The 19,309-nt window shown below is 48.1% G+C and overlaps 1 protein-coding gene across 3 annotated transcripts; it reads left to right on the forward strand.

Annotated features, from left to right (window-relative positions):
- Positions 1 to 749: 749 nt before the first annotated feature.
- APOH (apolipoprotein H) lies at positions 750 to 18,689 on the forward strand. 3 transcript variants are annotated; one of them, XM_081580775.1, is made up of 8 exons: positions 750 to 1,693; positions 6,546 to 6,722; positions 7,845 to 7,941; positions 9,232 to 9,308; positions 10,369 to 10,557; positions 14,066 to 14,245; positions 16,547 to 16,744; positions 18,542 to 18,689. In XM_081580775.1, the coding sequence occupies exons 1-8, from the start codon at positions 1,567 to 1,569 to the stop codon at positions 18,595 to 18,597; spliced, it is 1,101 nt and encodes a 366-aa protein (XP_081436901.1). In that variant the 5' UTR covers positions 750 to 1,566; the 3' UTR covers positions 18,598 to 18,689. The 3 variants fall into 3 exon arrangements, with proteins under 3 accessions (XP_081436901.1, XP_081436904.1, XP_081436903.1); XM_081580778.1 differs by lacking the exon at positions 750 to 1,693 and adding an exon at positions 4,952 to 5,731; XM_081580777.1 differs by lacking the exon at positions 750 to 1,693 and adding an exon at positions 5,881 to 5,951.
- The last annotated feature ends 620 nt before the right edge of the window (positions 18,690 to 19,309 follow it).

Genomic DNA, 19,309 nt, shown 5'->3' on the forward strand with positions numbered 1-19,309 from the left:
GATTTGGTAAATAGCTCCCGGGAAGCTACTAAACGTGTGTGAATTGCATCCCTACTTTTGTGTGTGTGTATTTTCATACAGACATATCTTATTTTTCCCCAAATGTGGAAATAGATTTTCTGTCTTACCTATTGATGAGATTTTAAAAATCGGTAAAAACAAAATAATACAAAAATCTGATGTATTGAAAAAAAGGAAGAAAGTAAAATGCCGGTATTTTACTGCCTAGAGATGAGCACCGCTCACAGTTCACAGCAGGCCTGGAGTGCACGTCATTCTTTCTTTCTGTCTCCCGTTCTCTGTGGTTTCTGGTCATGAGGACCAATTCAGTGAGTCTCACTGAAATCTATTTGTGTTTTGGTGCCTTCGTGCACAAAAAAATATGCTTTTGTACAGGCATTTCCAGGACTTTGCTGTGAGACATCTGAGGCATTGATATTAATGCTGAGAAGAATGTTCACGAGAGCCAGATGCCATCGAGCACTCAGTTTAAGGGCGCTTTGTTAAGTTCTCTGTGTGAACTCTATTTAATCCTGACCACAGGCACGTGAAGTAGGTTTTATGTGCGCGGCGATGTATTTTTTACTTATTTATTGGCTGCACCCCGTGGCATGTGGGATCTTAAGCTCCCCGACCAGGGATCAATCCCATGACACCTGCGGTGGACGCTCGTACTAACCACCGGGCCACCAGGGAAGCCGTGGTCCCGGTTTAGAGTGGAAACTTGGCCGTAGGCTGTGGCTGCCCCCGAGGCCACGGTTATAAGACGCAGAGTCAGCAGGGCGCAGACGCCGGCGGACCCTGATGGAAGCTTCTGGCGCCGCCCGGGACACCACACTCCCCACGGCGGTGGGCTCGTCCCCTGCCTGACGGAGTCACCCGCCGGGAACCGTGTAACAGGCTCGTCTCCTCTGGTTCCGCTTCTCCCCCACAGACTCTGGATCCCCGCGGTGGGAACTGTCCACCCCGAGTGTGAACCTGGACCTCGAGGTTGATGAATCCTCCCAGCAACATCCCCAGCGGTTCCGGAGGGGAGTCCTCAGTCCTTGGCTAGACGGCCAGTCTCCCGGCGCCTCAGGCCGGGATCTGGGAAATAGGAGGCTCTCTCCGAAGCCGCCTGAGGAGAGCGGCCGCTCCTCAGCGTCGTCACGGCCGGCGGGCACGTGACCAGTTTCGTAAGAGTGTCTCCTGCTCCCTGACGCGCCAGGTTGTGCAAGGCGGGTGTGGAGTGAGAACGAGGGTGGGAGAGGGCGAGCCGTGCCCGGAGTTTGCTTCCGCCCGCCCCTTTCTCTCCCACACCGGCCTCGCCCCGGTCCGCCTCCTCCCTGCGGTCGGTGTTCTTCCTGAGACACTCGCGTGACTGCGGGCCTTTCTGCGCCGCCATCACGAAGGCTCACACTCTGAACCGCGGCGTCTGAGGCGCCTCTGTCATCCCGGCCTCCGCCCTCCCCAGCCCCGTTTCCCCTGCTCCTCGCCTGAAATACTCCGCCCCAGCAGCGTTCAGCCCTAGAAAACTGTGAATTCCTTGCAGACAACGGTCAAGACTTGTGTTTTTCTGAAATTCCAATGCCAACTGCCAAGTACAGCTTAATAAGGGCTCGGGGAATACTTGCAAAAGAAAGACTGAATTTGTGGAATCTAGGAAGTAATTCACAGGTGACCAAGGAGTCACACACTATAGAAAGTATAAAAGGTAATCTCACATTGGCAAGACAGAGGATTATGTGGTAGAACCTTATCAGTAGAACTTAGGTAAATACTGACATGCCGAATCAATGGGTCTTAACCCCCACTGCAATCGTAATTACCTGGGACTTTAAAAAAGCCCAATGCCTGGACTGTCCCCTCAGAAATTCTGTTCGGTTTTTCTATTTTTTTAAAACAGTCTGGGAGATTATACTGTGCATCCAAGGTTAAGAATAACCACTCTAGATAATAGAAATTGCAGTATATAAGATACTAGCTGGGGCTTCCCTGGTGGCTCAGTGGTAAAGAATCCACCTGCCAATGCAGGAGACAAGAGACACAGGTTCGATCCATCCCTGGGTGGGAAGATCCCCTGGTGAAGGAAATGGCAACCCACTCCAGTACTCTTGCCTGGAGAATCCCATGGACAGAGGAGCCTGGTGGCCTACAGTCCATGGGGTCGCAAAGAGTCAGGCATGGCTGAGTGACTGAGCAGGCACCTATGTCCACAAAGATATTAGCTGCTACGAGGTGAAAGCAATTTGCAAGCAGGGGATCCCAGAATTTGCACAAAGATGTCTCAGTGCAGACACAGGCTAATTAGGCATTTCTAGACTCGTGTGGCCAAGCCCACTAAGCTCGCGATGAGTGCCTTCAGCCTCTCTGTGAGTGTGTTCATAGTTTCTGATCCACTTTGCTGTCACTGGAGCAAAGACACCTGCATCTTTCCACTGAGGGCTTATCGGTGAATAGGAGTTAGACTCTTAACCCAGACAGAGAGAACTTCCAAATTTTTTTAAAAAATCTAAACTATTGCTAAATGTTTAATGTTATGGTCAAAGTCTCTGCTTGTGAAGTAAATAAAGTTTTTGAACATGTGATGCAATGTGATTTCAGGAATACAAAACCTTGGACTCTGAGTCTAGGTCTTGATAGTTAATTTACAAAGTAGAGGAGGAAAGGATATAAAGTCATTAAGAATTTTTCCCCTTTTTAAAAAATTGTAATATAGTTGATATATGATATCAGGCTGGCTTCAGGTTTATTGCACAGTGACTTGACGTGAGCACGCATTATGAGGTGATCGCCCCCGTACAGAGTTGTTACAATATTCTCAGCCGTATTTCTTGTGCTGTGTCCCCATGGCTTGCTTATTGTATAAGCGGAGGTTTGTACCTCCTCATCCCCTTCACCTATTTCACCCACCCTCCAAGTCATTAAGAGTTTTACGAGCAAGGTCCTATGTCTCTTGTGAGACATATTCTTCAACCCAAGTGTCTATGTGGCTCTGTATTCTTGTTCATGGTTAAGAAAACATAATATCCTAAGTGCAACATTAAATCCAAGGGTTGTCTAGTCTTTAGTGATGATTATAAACCCTAACAGTACAAAGCAGGCACTTGACTTGTCAAAATTCCTTGGATTTTTGTCTTAATGGTCTTTCCATTTGCTCTGCCAAATTAAACTTTAATGGCAAGTTTAAATGTGTTAAAATGTCATTTAACATCGATTATCAGTCGGCTCTGTGGTTATTATATTACTGAGTTAAACCATAGGGAAAGGAAGATAGATATGACTACACATCACCCAGCTGGTGCTAAAGTTACAGCAAAAACACACCACACACTGGAGGATGGATGAATGCATCTCGTCCTAAGGCTCATCACAAGGCTTTTCATTAGATGCGTGTGTGTGTCTATGCAGATTCTGGGAACATCTTGTAATTCTGACATGTTCAAAAGGCGAGGCACTTAGAATTAATAGCAATAATAATTATAATTTATAAATTGCAGATTACCATCCATTATGTTTGTATTTCATTTTACAAAGAAAGGAAATTTTTATTAGCCAAAAAATAAAAAAAAAACCCACGTGATTCTCCTCCAAAGCTCTTGAACTAACTTGGATTTAGTGGTTTCTTCATTTTCCTGCTATTACTGTTTTTTGCATCATTTTCCAAAGTTCTGTAGCTGGCAAATAGGAGCTGTTGTCAATGACTCAAAAAAATATTTTTTTAATAATCTCATCACTGGTCCTCGCAGTGTTAATCACTTAGTTTGGGGCTTCCCTGGCGGCTCGGATGGTAAAGAATCTGTCTGCAATGTGGGAGACCTGGGTTCGATCCCTGGGTTGGGAAGATCCCCTGGAGGAGGGCATGGCAGCCCACTCCAGTGTTCTGGCTTGGAGGATCCCCATGGACAGAGCAGCCTGTGGGTTACAGTCTGTGGGGTTGCAGAGTCAGACACGCCTGGGTGACTAGGCACAGCACACACAGCGCAGTTTGCACCTGCTGCCAAAACTGTTTTCTTCTCAATTTCAAACTTCTCCAAATTTCCTTCTCCCAGCACCCAGCCTATAGGTTTCTCTCTCTCTTCCTCCATCCAGCTCAGCTCTTTATTATATAGGACACCTTGGCCCTTTTCATTCATTTTCTCTCTTCTCCACTCTTTGAAGGAATTCTCCACAATAACAGCAAGCCTGTGGGTGATCTAGACAACAAAAATCTTTCTCTTTAGAAGAGGTAGCCAGGAATATGCCCAGTAGTGGGGTTGCTGTGTCATATGGTAGATTTATTCCTAGTTTTCTAAGGATTCTCCATACTGTTCCCTACAATGGCTCCATCAGTGGCATCAGTACGTACACATCATCAGGTGTAAAGCAGAGAGTCGGGGAGAAATTGCTGCAGAACACAGGGAACCCAGCCTGGTGCTCTGTGATGACCTAGAGGCAGGAAGGGAGGGGATATATTTATAATTATGGCCGATTTTACGTTGTTGAGCGGCAGAAACCATCACAATATTGTAAAAATTTAAAAAGAAAAAAAGAAAAAGAAGTTGGAGTATGTGTGCGTGCGCATGTGTGTGTGTGAACGAGAGAGAAGACTGTGACCATCACAAGAGAGGAAGGACCAGCCTTGTTTTATGTTAGTAGCGCACACTGTTCTCCTCATCACGGAACACCACGTTCGTTAGCAGCATCGCTCAAGAGTCACCGTCTGCCAAGAACATGTCTCAAACCGATGTGTCTCCAGGAACTTCAGACTTGGGTGTAGAACACCATCACCCAAATGAGAACAGGCAAAGCTGTTTATTCAGAGCCTGCTGTCGGAAGGCAGTCAGACATCATCGTGTTTGGCAGAGACCCAGAATCAGTTAAAGGAGTGGGAAAGCTTTACTGCAGATGAAAATGGAAAGCCTCGAGTAGGCCCTGATGGCAGGGCTTTGTGTGGGCGAGGCAGACATCCTATGTGACTGATCACAGCAACAGACTTGGTCCTCTCTGGTGGGCCTACGTCCCCCGATTGCTCCAGCGACTGTGGTCAGAGTTCTGCCTTTATATGCTGTCTAGCCATTGTCCACGTGTATATTCAGTCCCTGAGACCGGATGATGCGCAGAACTAGGGGTCCTGAGTGGCCCTCTGAGCCCTCTTGGAGCATCCTGGACACCCGTCCTCTCCTGCTTGCCTGTGCTTCTTAGTGTCCGGACTTGTAATTTCACATCGGCTTTCCAGTGCCCCAAACGGAGCTGGGAATCTATTGAAACAAATCAGAGAAGGCTTCAGAATGGATGAGCGGGACTTTGTGTTGATCTGGTGTGAGAGGAGAGTGCAGCTACCAGGAGGGTCTTGTTACTGAAGACAGAAGAGGAAGCACTCAGTTTTCGAGAGAAGATGCCGAGTGTTTTAGGAGTTAAAATCTCTGCTGCCTCCGTGAAGATGTTCGTTAGAACCAGGCACTGGAGCCTGGACTGTCATTTCAGAGGTGGGGAGAGGAAGCCTGAGAGTAGCTGACGGTCCTTAGTTTACATGCCGAGGCCAGGGCTGGGGCAGGTGCTTCGGGCTCTGGGCTCTCCAGCCCTCACTACACACACCAAGGATGGAAAGCAACGGTCTGGACCCAAGGCCGGGCAAGCTGGGACCACCGGGATGGTCTCAGAGGCAAGAACGAGCCACTCCGCACCATTAACATACGTGCGGTCAAGGCAGAGACCGTCTATGAAGATTTCACACAGACCCACCAAAGTGAAAAGTCAATGATTAAAGAAGGTAGGTGTGGAGTTCCTTTCGAACCGTGATCCTTTATCTTCTATTTACAGAGATAAAAGTGCACCCCCAAATGGTTAATATTTAAGCCCTTCAGTATTTACAGCTCTCCCCTTAGGAGAGGAGAGCCACTTTGGCAGGGCAGTGCGACCCACCGCAATGATTCCCCCACTGCTCATCTTGCTGTCAGGTTTTCTCTGCCATGTTGCTGTCGCAGGACGAAGTAAGTACTCATGGCTTTTGAAAAAAAAAAAACGTATCCAATCCTGGGCTCCCCAAGTGACACTAGTGGTAAAGAACCTGCCTGGAGATGTGGGATCGATCCCTGGGTCAGGAAGATCCCCTGGAGAAGGAAACGGCAGCCCACTCCAGTATTCTTGCCTGGGAAATCCCACAGACTGAGGAGCCTGGCAGGCTACAGTCCATGGGGACACAAAGAGTCAGACACGACTGAGTACACACTCAACCCTCTGGTAAATACAGGGGCCCATAGGGATTAGCTAAATTCTCTACAGGGTGGATTCTGGGGAGACTGGATTGGTGCTAATTGTTTGATGGAGCCATGCTTAAACTCCTCGGCGAGATACTTAGCACCTTTAAGCCTCAGTGTATTGGCCTGTGAAATGGGAATAACAGACCTAACCGCCTTTAAAAGCTGCTGAGGAGATTAGCTGGGGTACGGCCTGTGTCAACTGTTTGGTGCAGAGCTCAGTGTAAGTATTTTGCTAGCATTAAATGCTTTTCATTTGTGTGGGCCAGCTAAACTTAAAAAGGCAAATATGGATTTCTCAACCAACTGCTTTCTGCTCTGTTCCAGCCTGCCCCAAGCCAGATGAGTTACCATTTTCCAAGGTGGTTCCACTGAAACCGTCCTATGAGCCCGGGGAGCAGATAGTGTTCTCTTGCCAGCCGGGCTACGTGTCCCGGGGAGGGATCCGGCGGTTTACGTGCCCGCTCACAGGACTCTGGCCCATCAACACGCTGAAATGCACACGTACGTCAGCCTCCTTCCGCACAGTCTCCGCTCATTCAGATCTGCACTTGGCGGGGAGATGACCTACCTTGTCCAGCCCTGGGTGCAGAAGGCCAGCAGAGCTGCGGGGCGGGGGGCAGTGGGGGAACACGAGGGCCCATGGGGCTGGGGGTGGGTTTCATGGGAGAAGAGACTGCGGACGGTCAGAGCTGTTTGCCGGGAGCCAGGAGGCGAGGGCAGCAGAGGATGAGCCGGACGTCACCATCGACTCAATGGACATGAATCTGAGCAAATTCTGGGAGACAGTGGCGGACTGAGGAGCCTGGCATGCTGCAGTCCATGGGGTCACAAAAGGTCGGGTGGGAATTAGCCACAACAACTGGAATTAGCTAGGGGAGATTTTAAAAAGAGACTTGGTGTGATAAAAGGAGAGGGAAGCACTGCAGATGCGAAAAGAGAAGTGGATATGACATTACAAATTATATTTCTAATAAAATACAAACATATTATATTAAATCAATGTTATACATAATATATACAATATTACACATAATATATATAATATTATGGGGCTTCCCAGGTGGCTCAGTGGCAAAGAATCCACCTGCCAATACAAGAGACTCAACAGATGCAGGTTCAATCCCTGGGTCGGGAAGACTCCCTGGAGGAGAAAATGGCAACCCACTCCAATATTCTTGCCTGGGAAATCTCATGGACAGAGGAGCCTGGTGGGCTACAGTCCACGGGGTCGAAAAAGAATAGAACACACCTGAGTCACTAAACAACGACATAGAGGACATTTGGGCCGTTGGGTTTTTGTTGTTGTAACTAACAGTTACAACGTGCAGGCCCCTCCCTGGCGGCCAGTGCTTCCACTGCAGGGGGCGTGGGCTCTCTCCCTGGTTTGGGAGCTAAGATCCTGCACGCTGCACACCCCCCCCCAAAAACAAACAAATGAAAAAAAACAAGAAGTAACAACAGTGGATGCCTCAGTGCCTGTGTCATTTAGATTGTTTTGAGTCAACTTCTGAGAAAAGTTATCAGTAGAGTCACTGGACCAAAAGATAGAAATGAGTTTAAACGTTTTTATTTTAACAGGAAATTCTGTAACTAGAAATTGATGTTTTTATCTTTAAATCACAGCCAGAGTATGTCCTTTTGCTGGGATCTTAGAAAATGGAACTGTACGCTATACAACGTTTGAGTATCCCAACACGATCAGCTTTTCCTGCCACACCGGGTAAGGACTTTTGGCTCAGAAGCCGCGCATTCCTGCCCCCTTAAGCTGAACGTCACGGCTGGCCCCTATTTTATTTCCAGTCTTTAGGCTGGACTTGCTGAGTACGGATCACTGAATAAAAATCCACAGTGGTCTTGGAGGTGGGGGGGAGAATACAGCAGTTAGTGAAATAAGAAGTCGATGCTCTATCTAATTTTTCTGCACCTGATTAGCTACTCATATAAGGAGTACATTGAAATTATTGAAGCTGAGTGATAATTCTTTATAATCTCTTGGCCAAATCTTGGCTTGGGGGTTAAAGTATTCTAGTAATCAGACTTGGGCTTTAGGCTAATTTGAGGGACTGTGACCTGGGTTCAATGGTACAGAATCCGCCTGCTAATGCAGGAGATGTGGGTTCGAGCCCTGGGGTTGAGAATTCCCTTGGAGAAGGACATGCCAACCCCTCCAGTACTCTTGTCTGGGGAATCCCATGGACGGAGGAGCCTGGTGGGCTAGAGTCCATGGGGTTGCAAAGAGTCAGACACGACCGAGCGATTGAGCACAAAGGAGAAGAGAACTCTGTGGAGGGCGATGGCGTGGAAACGCCTCCTCCTCACCAGGACTGCCTCCCAGGGAGAAGGCATGTCCGGAGGGCCACCGGCTCATCCGCCTCACGGGCAAACACTGCACAGTGGCCCAGGCAACAGCCCGCTGGCTGCCAGGTCGGGCAGGATTTCACTGAGGATCCTTGTTTGTGCTTAGAGATTAAGAAATACTGTGTGTGGAAAAGAGATGCAGTCCTTTCAGCTAAAACACCACTGTATCAGTAGCTTCTTGATGAGTGACCTTGAACACATTGTCTTCAAGGACAATGGCACATTTCTAATGTTAACAGACTGCAGTGACAGCCCAAATTATTACACATTTGGGCCAGCAGGCTCTCAGAAAATGAGTATTAGAGATTACTCATTTGATTCACTTTTGTGATCCCTGAAAAAGAAGTGAGTCTTGGATTGGAAGCCGTTACCCTGATCAGCTGGTTGGAGCCCAGGGCTTTGGGGACTGGAGGGGGGGGGCCTCCACACCCAGCGGTGAGGGAACCCTCTCATGCCTCAGCAATTGCCCTGCAGCTCTAGGCTGGGAGGCTTGCTGAGCCTTAGAGGAATGTAAGCCTCTCAGGAAAACAGTATTATAAGATGGAAGAGAAGCCAATAGTATTCATGTGCAGCCCTGCCTGATGGAAAAAATATTTGAGGTGCCGTGGGTGGATGACTCTATAGTTTAATGGGTTCAATTTTCCCTCTGCAGGTTTTATCTGAAAGGAGCTAATTCTGCGAAATGCACTGAGGAAGGAAAGTGGAGCCCAGACCTTCCTGTCTGTGCCCGTGAGTCTCCGGGTCCAGCTCCAGGAGGGTGCCCGCTTGGTTGGCCTGGGACGTTCTTGGTTTTACCAATACGAGATCTACAGGCTGAAACTCCCCAGTCCCAGCTCCCTGAGATGGTTGCTCACCTTTTTTGGGACTGTTCACGCTGATGTCTTCATAAAATGATTTTATTGATTGGTTTGTGGCTGTGCCGGGTCTTGGTTGTTGTGTGGGCCTTTCTCTCGTTGCGGTGAGTGGGGGCTACTCTGGTTGCGGTGTGCGGGCTTCCGTTTGCAGGGGCTTCTGTCTAGACCACAGGCTGCGGGGCGCACCGGCTTCTGTCTCGACCACAGGCTGCGGAGCGCACCGGCTTCGTTGCTCTGCAGCACGTGGGAGCTTCCTGGGTCAGGGATTGAACCCGTGTCCCCTGCCTTGGCAGGTGGATTCTTTACCAAGGAGCCACCAGGGAAGCCCCATCCTGGTCTCTTACTCTGGAAGATGGAGCAGCCCCTTTGGAATGACAAGCCCTAACCCTAGCATTGAAACTCTAGACCACTTAGTACAGGATGACAACCCACTTCTGCGTCCCTGCGTGAAGCTACTTGTACGAGCTCCATGCAGAGAGAGCACAAAAGCGGGAGGCACTCAGCAGGAGCAAACAAACCTGCTCCAGCACCGAGGTGTCGCTCAGACGTCACGGTGACCTGTTGTCACCATAACTATCGCAGGATGCTGGCTCGGTGAGGCCCCTCACCGACGCTGACTCCGAGAAACGTCTTCAAGGTAGCATTTCGTTCCAAGACACTTGGTCACCTAAGCAACGTGGTCTTGCAACAGGCAAATCGGTGATGGCAAAACTTAAATTCCCTTCATTTTTCAGTTTTCTGACTGGCTCAGACGTCTGATTTTCCGATCACATTTTCTTCCTTGGCTTCTCCAATGGACTGTGGTTACCCTGGCATTTGATCAAATTTTGTGTTTTCTCAAGTTAATCTTTGGATTTTTTTCCTTCCATAAAGAGTATTTTGTTTAAAAAAGATTCAACAATGTTCATTCAAATGACAGTTCTTTCTTTTTTCAGCTATAACCTGTCCTCCACCACCCATACCCAAGTTTGCAAAACTCAGCGTTTACAAGCCTTTGGCCGGGAACAACTCTTTCTATGGCAGCAAGGCAGTCTTTGAGTGCTTGCCACACCACGCGATGTTTGGAAGTGATACCGTTACCTGCACAGAACATGGGAACTGGACGCAGTTGCCAGAATGCAGGGGTAAGTGCAGTGATGCGGCAAAGCAGTCGTGGGAGTGCAAGGTCTCTCCGCTGCAGAGGAGGGCAGATTCTGCCCTCCTGGAGGGTTCTGAATGGCCTGTTTACCGTGGCCTCTGCTCTGTGCCTGGGGCTTAGGGTACCGGGTGAGAGAGACCTGGCTTCTAGCTCAGGGTGATGAGAGGCAATGCAGTGGACAGTCTGGAGCAGCCTGGGAGAGCTCCTGGGAGGAGGACGTGGGGGTGGAGTGGGGAACAGTGCAGGCACGCCACAGGAGGGGGAGAGCGGGCACGCCACAGGAGGGGGGAGAGCAGGCACGCCACAGGAGGGGGAAGAGCAGGCACGCCACGGGGGGGGAGAGCAGGCATGCCACAGGAGGGGGGAGAGCAGGCGTGCCACAGGAGGGGGGAGAGCAGGCATGCCACAGGAGGGGGGAGAGCAGGCGTACCACAGGAGGGGGGAGAGCAGGCATGCCACAGGAGGGGGGAGAGCAGGCATGCCACAGGAGGGGGGAGAGCAGGCATGCCACAGGAGGGGGGAGAGCAGGCATGCCACAGGAGGGGGAGAGTGGGAGGCGGGGTGCAGGGAAGAACAGGGCGTGAGCATGGACCGCTGAATGTTACAGTGAGTTTGGTGAAGAGACGCCTGGATTAAACTGGGAAGTCCAAAAAGATTAGGGCTTCCCTGGTGGCTCAGATGGTAAGGAATCTGCCTGCAATGCAGGAGACCTGGGTTCGATCCCTGGGTCGGGAAGATCCCCTGGAGAAGGAAATGGCAACCCACTCCAGGATGCTTCCCTGGGAAATCCCATGGACAGAGGGGCCTGGCGGGCTACAGTCCATGGGATTGCAAAGAGTCAGACATGAGTGAGTAACTAAAGCTTTCACTTTACTTTCAAGAGATTTAAGGTGAAAAACTGGGTTGCAGTCAGATCGATATAAGCTTTTGTAGTTTTTACCTAAATTTAAGAATCACAAGAATATTTGATTTAAAAATATATATGAAAATTCTCTCTCCTTTAATTGGGCTCATCATTGCTATATTTATTTATTTGTCTATTTATTTATTGGCCATGTGGCATGTGGGATCTTCCCCAATCAAGGATCGAACCCATGCCTCCTGAAGTGGGAGCATGGAGTCCTAACCGCTGGACCACCAGGGACGTCGCATTACTATCTTTGAGTTTGTCCACTGCATACTGAGCAGGCAGGTTATAGAATTTATCATGCACACGAGGAGTGGTAAAGACTCTTACCTTCCCCCGTAGTGGATGGTACAGGCATCTGCTGAGTGACGCCGACAGAAGGACTTTTAGCACAGGGCAGCTCTTACTACTACTACTACCTAGCACCTTCTGGGGGACTTAACTCAGGGCTAGACACTGGTCTCCTGCTATTTATGCATATGTCATCTCATTTAGTTCTCCCGAGTCTTAAGTAGTGGATTCTTCATGGGTTCTTTCTTTTCTTCTTATTTTCAGCTATTTACATTGATGTGTCAGCCATCAGCATGTTGTGACAGTCTCTCTCTTTCTTTCCATAGACATGCTTTTTCCCCTGAATCTCCTGAAAAAAAGTTATACACATCATGACACTTACCCATGAACACTTCAGCAGCAAGAACATCCTAATAACAATGAGATTCTCCTATGTTAGCCCTGTACCCAAGATATTTAACATGTTTGGAATTACTAACGATAATAATTTAACCAACTGTATACAATTAGCAATACTTATTTCATATGCAAATTGCCCACCTGATCCGGAAGTTCCTTCACGCACATGGCTTGTTCTGTGTGAAATCTGATCATGAACCACACCTCTGTCTAGTCGTCACATCTCTTTGATCTCCTTTCGTCCTGTGTTAAGAACGATCCTCTGCCTCTTCAGTTATCTTTCACTGATGTTTTTGAAGAGTGCGTGCTGGTTGTCTTTAGAAGTTTCCAGAATGTGAATTTGGTTGCTTGTTTACTCATGATTAGGCTCAGGTTAACACTTGTTTTAGGATGCACTCCCTCACAGCAGAGGCACAACGCGTCAGTCAGCCAGTCAGGTGTAAGGTGATCCCTTGGTCAAGGGGGCACACCCTTCTTCTCTTGGTAAAAAAAGCATCTCTTCCTCTTTGGAATTAGTGCACACCCTGTGGCTGGTAGTTGGAGGCTATATGAACATCCACTCTTGAGCAGTCATTTCAGCATCCATTGATAACCCTTGGACTCAGTCAGCTGAGGCATTGGAGGTTGCAAAATGGTGGCTTTCTAATGTTATCTTTCCTTTGATATTCATTACGTGGAGTTCTACAGGGAAAAGTTTTTTTTCCATGGACTGTTTCTCTTTAGTGTTATTATAGACTCATACATTCCTTTGCACTCAATTTGTGGAAGAACCAGAACTGATCCAAGCAGCCCAACTCCGAATTTTGTACTCTTTTTTTAAAAAATTCCATTTTATTTATTTGGCTGTGCTGGGTCTTAGCTGCAGCACGTGGGTCTTTTAGTTGAAGCGTGCGGTGTCCAGTTCCCTGACCAGGGGTGGAACTCGGGAGCGTGGAGTCTTAGCCACTGGGCCAGGGAAGTGCCTGGATTTTGTATCCTGAACCATCGCACTGGACTACCTTCCAGAAGCGCTGTGCTCCCCCATCCAGCCTGGTTTTCTGTGGTAAAGAGGGGACGACAGAGGATGAGATGGTTGGATGGCATCACCGACTCAATGGACATATGAGCTTGAGCAAACTCTGGGAGATGGTGGAGGACAGGGAAGCCTGAATGTGCTACAGGCCATGGGGTTGCAGAGAGCTGGGCAGACTTAGTGTCTGAACAACAAGAACAAAGAGGGCTGTGGGTTTAGGACTCTACCGCTGGGACTCTTAAGAAGGCCCCGGAGCAGCACCACTTTTCTCTGTATTTCATGCTGGCTTCTTGTATAGTCTGAAGACAGTTATAAGAATTAGGTTTAACATTTAAAATCCAAATAATAGTGTTCTACTGTGCATGGAGGCACTCTTTCTGTTTTAATTTCATGGTCTGTTGATTAAAAGAGACAGACTTTTCTTTCGTTCAAACCCACCATCTTAGACGGTGTGGAGATGAAGTTTGCAATAAATAATACCTTGGGATTATACGAAAGCCCAAAGAACTTGGTAACTCATTGCTGCTACTGCTGCTGCTAAGTCGCCTTAGTCGTGTCAGACTCTGTGCAACCCCATAGACGGCAGCTCACCAGGCTCCGCCGTCCCTGGGATTCTCTAGGCAAGAACACTGGAGTGGGTTGCCATTTCCTTCTCCAATGCATTAATTTACTTTCAAAGTGTTGTTGTTTCTATTTTAACACCCAGGGTCTCACAAGGATAAGATAAAAGGGACAGAATTAAGCACCCAGGTCCCCAGAAATTGTATTCTAGTCACAGGAATCACCCAGTGATTCACTGGTGTAAGAGAGGAGCTTGTAAGTATTCCATAATCACTGGACCCCACACGGTTTATGGTAACTTGGCTTATTGCTTAAACTTTTTAGAAGTAAGATGCCCATTCCCATCAAGACCAGACAATGGCTTTGTGAACTATCCTGCAAATCCAGTGCTCTACTACAAGGACACCGCCAAGTTTGGCTGCCATGAAACGTATTCCTTGGATGGACCGGAAGACGTAGAATGCAGCAAATTTGGAAACTGGTCTGCACAGCCAAGCTGTAAAGGTGTGAGATACGGGCAGGGCCTCAAACCGCCTCCAGGGTCATCCAGGGATTCTCCTTCACTTGCCGTTTTCTTGTTCCAATCGTCTTCCACTTTGTTTCTCAGACTTGCTTCACAGCTACTGGGATTTACATGAACACAGGGAAGCTTCACGCCTAGCAAGCCTGTTTGAGATTTAAAAGCTATATACTTTATTCATTTATTCATTTTTGGCTGCATCGGGTCTCAGTTTCAGCCCTCGGGCGCTGTAGTTTTGGCGTGCAGGCTGAGCTGCCCTGCGGCGTGTGGGCTCTTGGTCTCCTGAACAGGAACCCGGCCCACGGCCCCTGCACTGGGGGGCAGGTTCTTAACCACCGGGCGGTCCCTCCTGCCTGCACGAGACGAGCGTTTCTGTTGCAGCCTCGATAACGTGGTGAAAGGTTGTCTGGCAACTGCTTTTACGTCTTGGCCCTTGACCATCCTGTTTCGCTTGGTTCTAGTCAAGAGTCTTCTCACTGGGGCAAAACCCCACCGCACAGTCAAGCGAGTTCCTGGAAACGGTGGTTAACTACAAATGGGCGACAGGAGACCGTATGGACCATGAGTCTGGGGAAATGAGGACTGGAACTCGAAGTCAGGAACCGCGGCTACTCTTCCCACGTCTTACGGCCTCAGGGTCTCCTTGTCTCTCTGTTTCTCCGCTTACTCAGCTTGAACCTGGCCTGATTCTGTACCAGGACCGCTCAGCTGAAGGATCACCCCTCGGGGCATCTTTTCCCTGAGAAGCTGGTTCCTTCAGCGTCAGCGCTCCCTGATCTGGCCCGTGTCATGCTGCTGCAGAGAAGATCAGGTGCGCGCTGTGTTTCTGCTCAGGCTGCTGTGGGCTGGGAGGAAATTAGGCAAAATGGACAGTGACTAGGTTGGGGTCCCCTCGAAGCAGAGCCTGAGACAGGGATTCAAACGCAGCTGACTTACTGAGTCTCGGGAAAAAGAGAGTGAGGCAGGTAGGATGGAGCCGGACACGGGTGCTCAAGCCTCAGAAGCACCCGGAGGGCTTGTTTAAACAGTCTCTGACTCGCTGGGTCTGGAATAGGACCTGAGAACTAGCGTCTCTACCAGGTACCCAGGTGATGCTGATGCTGCAGACGCAGGGCCTATGTCTGGAACAACGATGTGGTCTCAGCTAGAGTGTAACTTCAGTTTAATCCCCGAGGAGCTTTGGACAGGGCTGCTGATGCCATGGAGAGGCGAAGGGACTTATCTTGATCCCCTTGTGAGTCTGCACAGGCTGTGGGCTGCCCCTGGGCTGACGTGCACGCTCTCCTGGGAGAGGAGGCTCCTGGTGGCTGAAAGCCGTTTTTCAGACCAGGGAGCATCTGTGAGCTGTTACCAGCCGACACTCACTTGGCTCGGGGGTGTGCCCGTTCAGTGAATGGGAGCTGAGTGGGCAGGGGAGGCTTACCTGAAACAGCAGGGTCTTTTTAAAAATGTTCTATTGGAGCACAGTTGCTTTACAATGTTGCGTTAGTCTCTGCTGAACAGCAGAGCGCCTCAGCCACACGCAGACACATATCCCCTCCTTTTTGGATTTCCTTCCCATTTAGGTCTCCACGGAGCACTGAGTTGACTCCCCTGTGCTACGCAACAGGTCCTCATTAGTTATTTTATGCAAAGTATCGATAGTGCATATATGTCAACCCCGGTCTCCCAACTCCTCCCCCCCGTTCCTCCCCGTTCCTCCCCCTCGGGAACCATACATTAGTTCTCTCCGTCTGTGTATCTGATAGAAGCGCTTTTTTAAAAAAACGGTGTATTTATTTGTTGGCTGTGCTAGGCCTTCACTGCTGCGTGGGCTTTCCCTAGTTGCTGCGTGGGCTTTCCCTAGCTGCTACTAGAAGTGGACGGACGGGGCTACTCCTGGATGCGGGGTGAGGCTTCTCACTGCGGTGGCTTCTCTTGTTGCTGAGCAGGGGCTCTAGGGCCTGTGGGGTCTTCCCCCTGCTGGGGACCGACCTTGCACTGCAAGGCGGATTCTTAACCCTGGACCCCCAGGGAAGCAGAGCGCCTGATGCTTCTGCTCCGACCTTCTCACGTGGCTACTCCAGGGGAAGAAAAGGTGACCTTGGAAGCCATGGCTCATGCTCCTATTGATAAAGAACCGCAGTTGGCAGTGATGCTGAGGCTACTCACTATGCACCTTCTTAGAATCTTCTTATCTTGAGGCATTTGTTTCAGGTCTACTCATCTAGTGGTTCTGATGTTACATTCTCTTTAAGAAAGAGTAAATGAAGTCCTGTCTTGACTACAAATATTGTCTCTTTCAGCCTCTTGTAAGTTATCTGTTAAAAAAGCTACTGTGATATACGAAGGAGAGAGAGTAGCTATCCAGAACAAATTTAAGAATGGAATGCTGCATGGCCAAAAAATTTCTTTCTTCTGCAAGAATAAGGAAAAGAAGTGCAGCTACACAGAAGATGCCCAGTGCATAGACGGCACCATTGAAATTCCCAAATGCTTCAAGGGTGAGTTTAATGCTGGAGTGTTTAGCTGGCATTTCCCTTGCCCTGGCCATAATCAGTACTTTTTTTTAAAATTTCACTTTGTATTAGGATAGAGCCGATTAACAATGTTGTGATAGTTTAAGGTGAACAGCGAAGGGACTCAGCCACACACACATGTGTCCATTCTCCCCCAAGCTCCCCTCCCGTCCAGGCTGCCACATAACACTGAGCAGAGGTCCCTGTGCTGGACAGCGGGTCCTTGTTGGTGATCCGTTTTAAATACAGGTGTGTGTACGTGTCCATCCCAACCTCATTCTCTCTTCTCCCATCCCATCCGCCTGGCAACCATAAGTTCCTTCTCTACCTCTGAGTCTGTTTCTGTTTTGTAAGTAAGTTCGTTTGTATCATTTCTTTCTGGATCCCACATAGAAGGGGTGTTGCAAGATATTTCTTCTTCTCTGTCTGACTTACTCTGTATAACCATCTCAGGCCCATCCACGTTGCTGCAAATGGCATCACTTCATTCTTTTTAACAGTCGAGTAATCATAATCTATACTTTTATTATTGACACACAATGACTAAAGGAAGCCATGTCAGTTTGGCCACTGGAGTTTTAAAGGAGGGTTGGATGGGAGGAAACAGCAAGATGAAGCAGTAACTGCATTTGGCATTTCCAGTTTCCTTTCCGATTCTTCTCCTTAAAACTCAGGATTGTGGCTTCCTTTGATGAGTGTTAAATTATGCCATGGTGTATAATTCCAGATTATGCGTGAATAATAATGATATTGAATGGAATATTGAATAATAATATTTACCACCTCTTGAGCCCAAATGATAACGAACTCACCCCAAATTACAAAGTAATTCAAGTCAATGGTCATTGGTTTACAGATCTAACATTTCTTTCCCTCTTTTGACAGTTCCTGGAGTTTGAAAAATACCCATTAGAGAAAAATATTCATTAGAGCAAAACATTTAAAGAAAGATGACATTGTGTTTGTGTGAGATAAAGGAGTGTACAATGATCAGCATTTAAGCCATTAGTTTCAGGTCTAAATAAATACCTTTGTTGCCACAACGGGGGAGCCAGCCAGAGGCTGAAGCTATGATTGCATCTAGGTTTGGAGATGCTTCTAGAATGTTGTCAGCCCTGTATCAGCTGGCAGAGGACACAGCCTGGAGCAGATTAGGGAAGAGAGAGGTCTGAGAAGTGGGCAGCTAGAGACAGAGGAGGAAATGAGAACCAGCAAACAATACCCAACTCGTAGGTTTGATGATTAGAAATCTTACACACGGCAGTGAGTGCTCAAAGCTGAGCCTGACAGCTCTTTTCACTCTAATTACAAATAGTCGGAACTGCACCGCATACACGGTTATTGTTCAAACATAGCAGAGCCCTGGTGCGGAGTTACATGTTAAAACTGACAGATAATCCTAGGACAGATCGTCAGAGGGTAATTTTAAAAAGTCAAACAGAGCTTGGTTAATAGATTTCTTCAGGCTGTTCTCTCCTATGGTCTGCAGACAGATGAGTGCTGTGGGTACACCGGGGAATAAATAAAGGGCTGTTGCAGTTTTTTCTTTTAATCTTGAGTGTCAGAATTATATAGAACCTTTCATTTTCTCGCTTAGAAATGATTGCTCTTTCTTTTCCCTGATGTTTTCTCGAATCACTTAAACCTCACACGGAATGCTTTCATTCATATAATTAGATTTATCCTACACGTTTATAAAATGTATTTGATTTGGCTTGGCTATTTAACAAATTTAAGAAATGATTGTTTCTCTTAGAGTATTTATTTTTTCTCCCCAAACAGAGCACAGTTCCTTTGCTTTCTGGAAAACAGATGCATCTGACGTAAAACCATGCTAAGCTGGTTTTCACACTGAAAATTAAATCTCATGCTTCTATGTGTCTGTCCAAAAAACCTAATGGAAATGGAAAAATAAAGTGACTGAATTTACTGTGTCGGCCATTGCAGCGTTGCTCCTCATGGTAGCTTACTTTTAGCTTTCTGGTTTTTTGCTTGCTATTGTTCAATTGCTAAGTTATGTCCAACTCTTTGTGACCCCTTGAACTGCAGCCTGCCAGGCTCCCCTGTCCTTCACTATCTCCCAGAGTCTGCTCAAATTCACGTGCACTGAGTCAGTGATGCTATCTAACCATCTCATCCTCTGCCGCACCCTCCTCCTCTTGCCCTCAATCTTCCCCAGCATCAGTCTTTTCCAGTGAGTCGGCTCTTCACATCAGTTCAGTTCAGTTCAGTTGCTCCGTCATGTCCGACTCTTTGCTACCCCACGGACCGCAGCCAGGCCTCCCTGTCCATCACCAACTGCTGCAGTTTATTCAAACTCATGTCCGTTGAGTCGGCGATGCCATCCAACTATCTCACCCTCTGTTGTCCCCTTCTCCTCCTGCCCTCAATCTTTCCCAGCATCAGGGCCTTTTCAAATGAGTCAGTCCTTCACATTAGGTGGCCAAATTAAGAAACCCAAATATTTGAAACATTGTTCTTGCACAGCTGTGAAATGGAAAGTGTAAATAATTACCTGGGTCACCCAGTTCCCCCTCTGTAATTCTAGTC

The sequence above is a fragment of the Giraffa tippelskirchi genome, chromosome 3 (genome assembly GCF_054371585.1).
Source record: "Giraffa tippelskirchi isolate mGirTip1 chromosome 3, T2T-mGirTip1v1.2.pri, whole genome shotgun sequence".
Classification (NCBI taxonomy): Eukaryota; Metazoa; Chordata; class Mammalia; order Artiodactyla; family Giraffidae; genus Giraffa; species Giraffa tippelskirchi.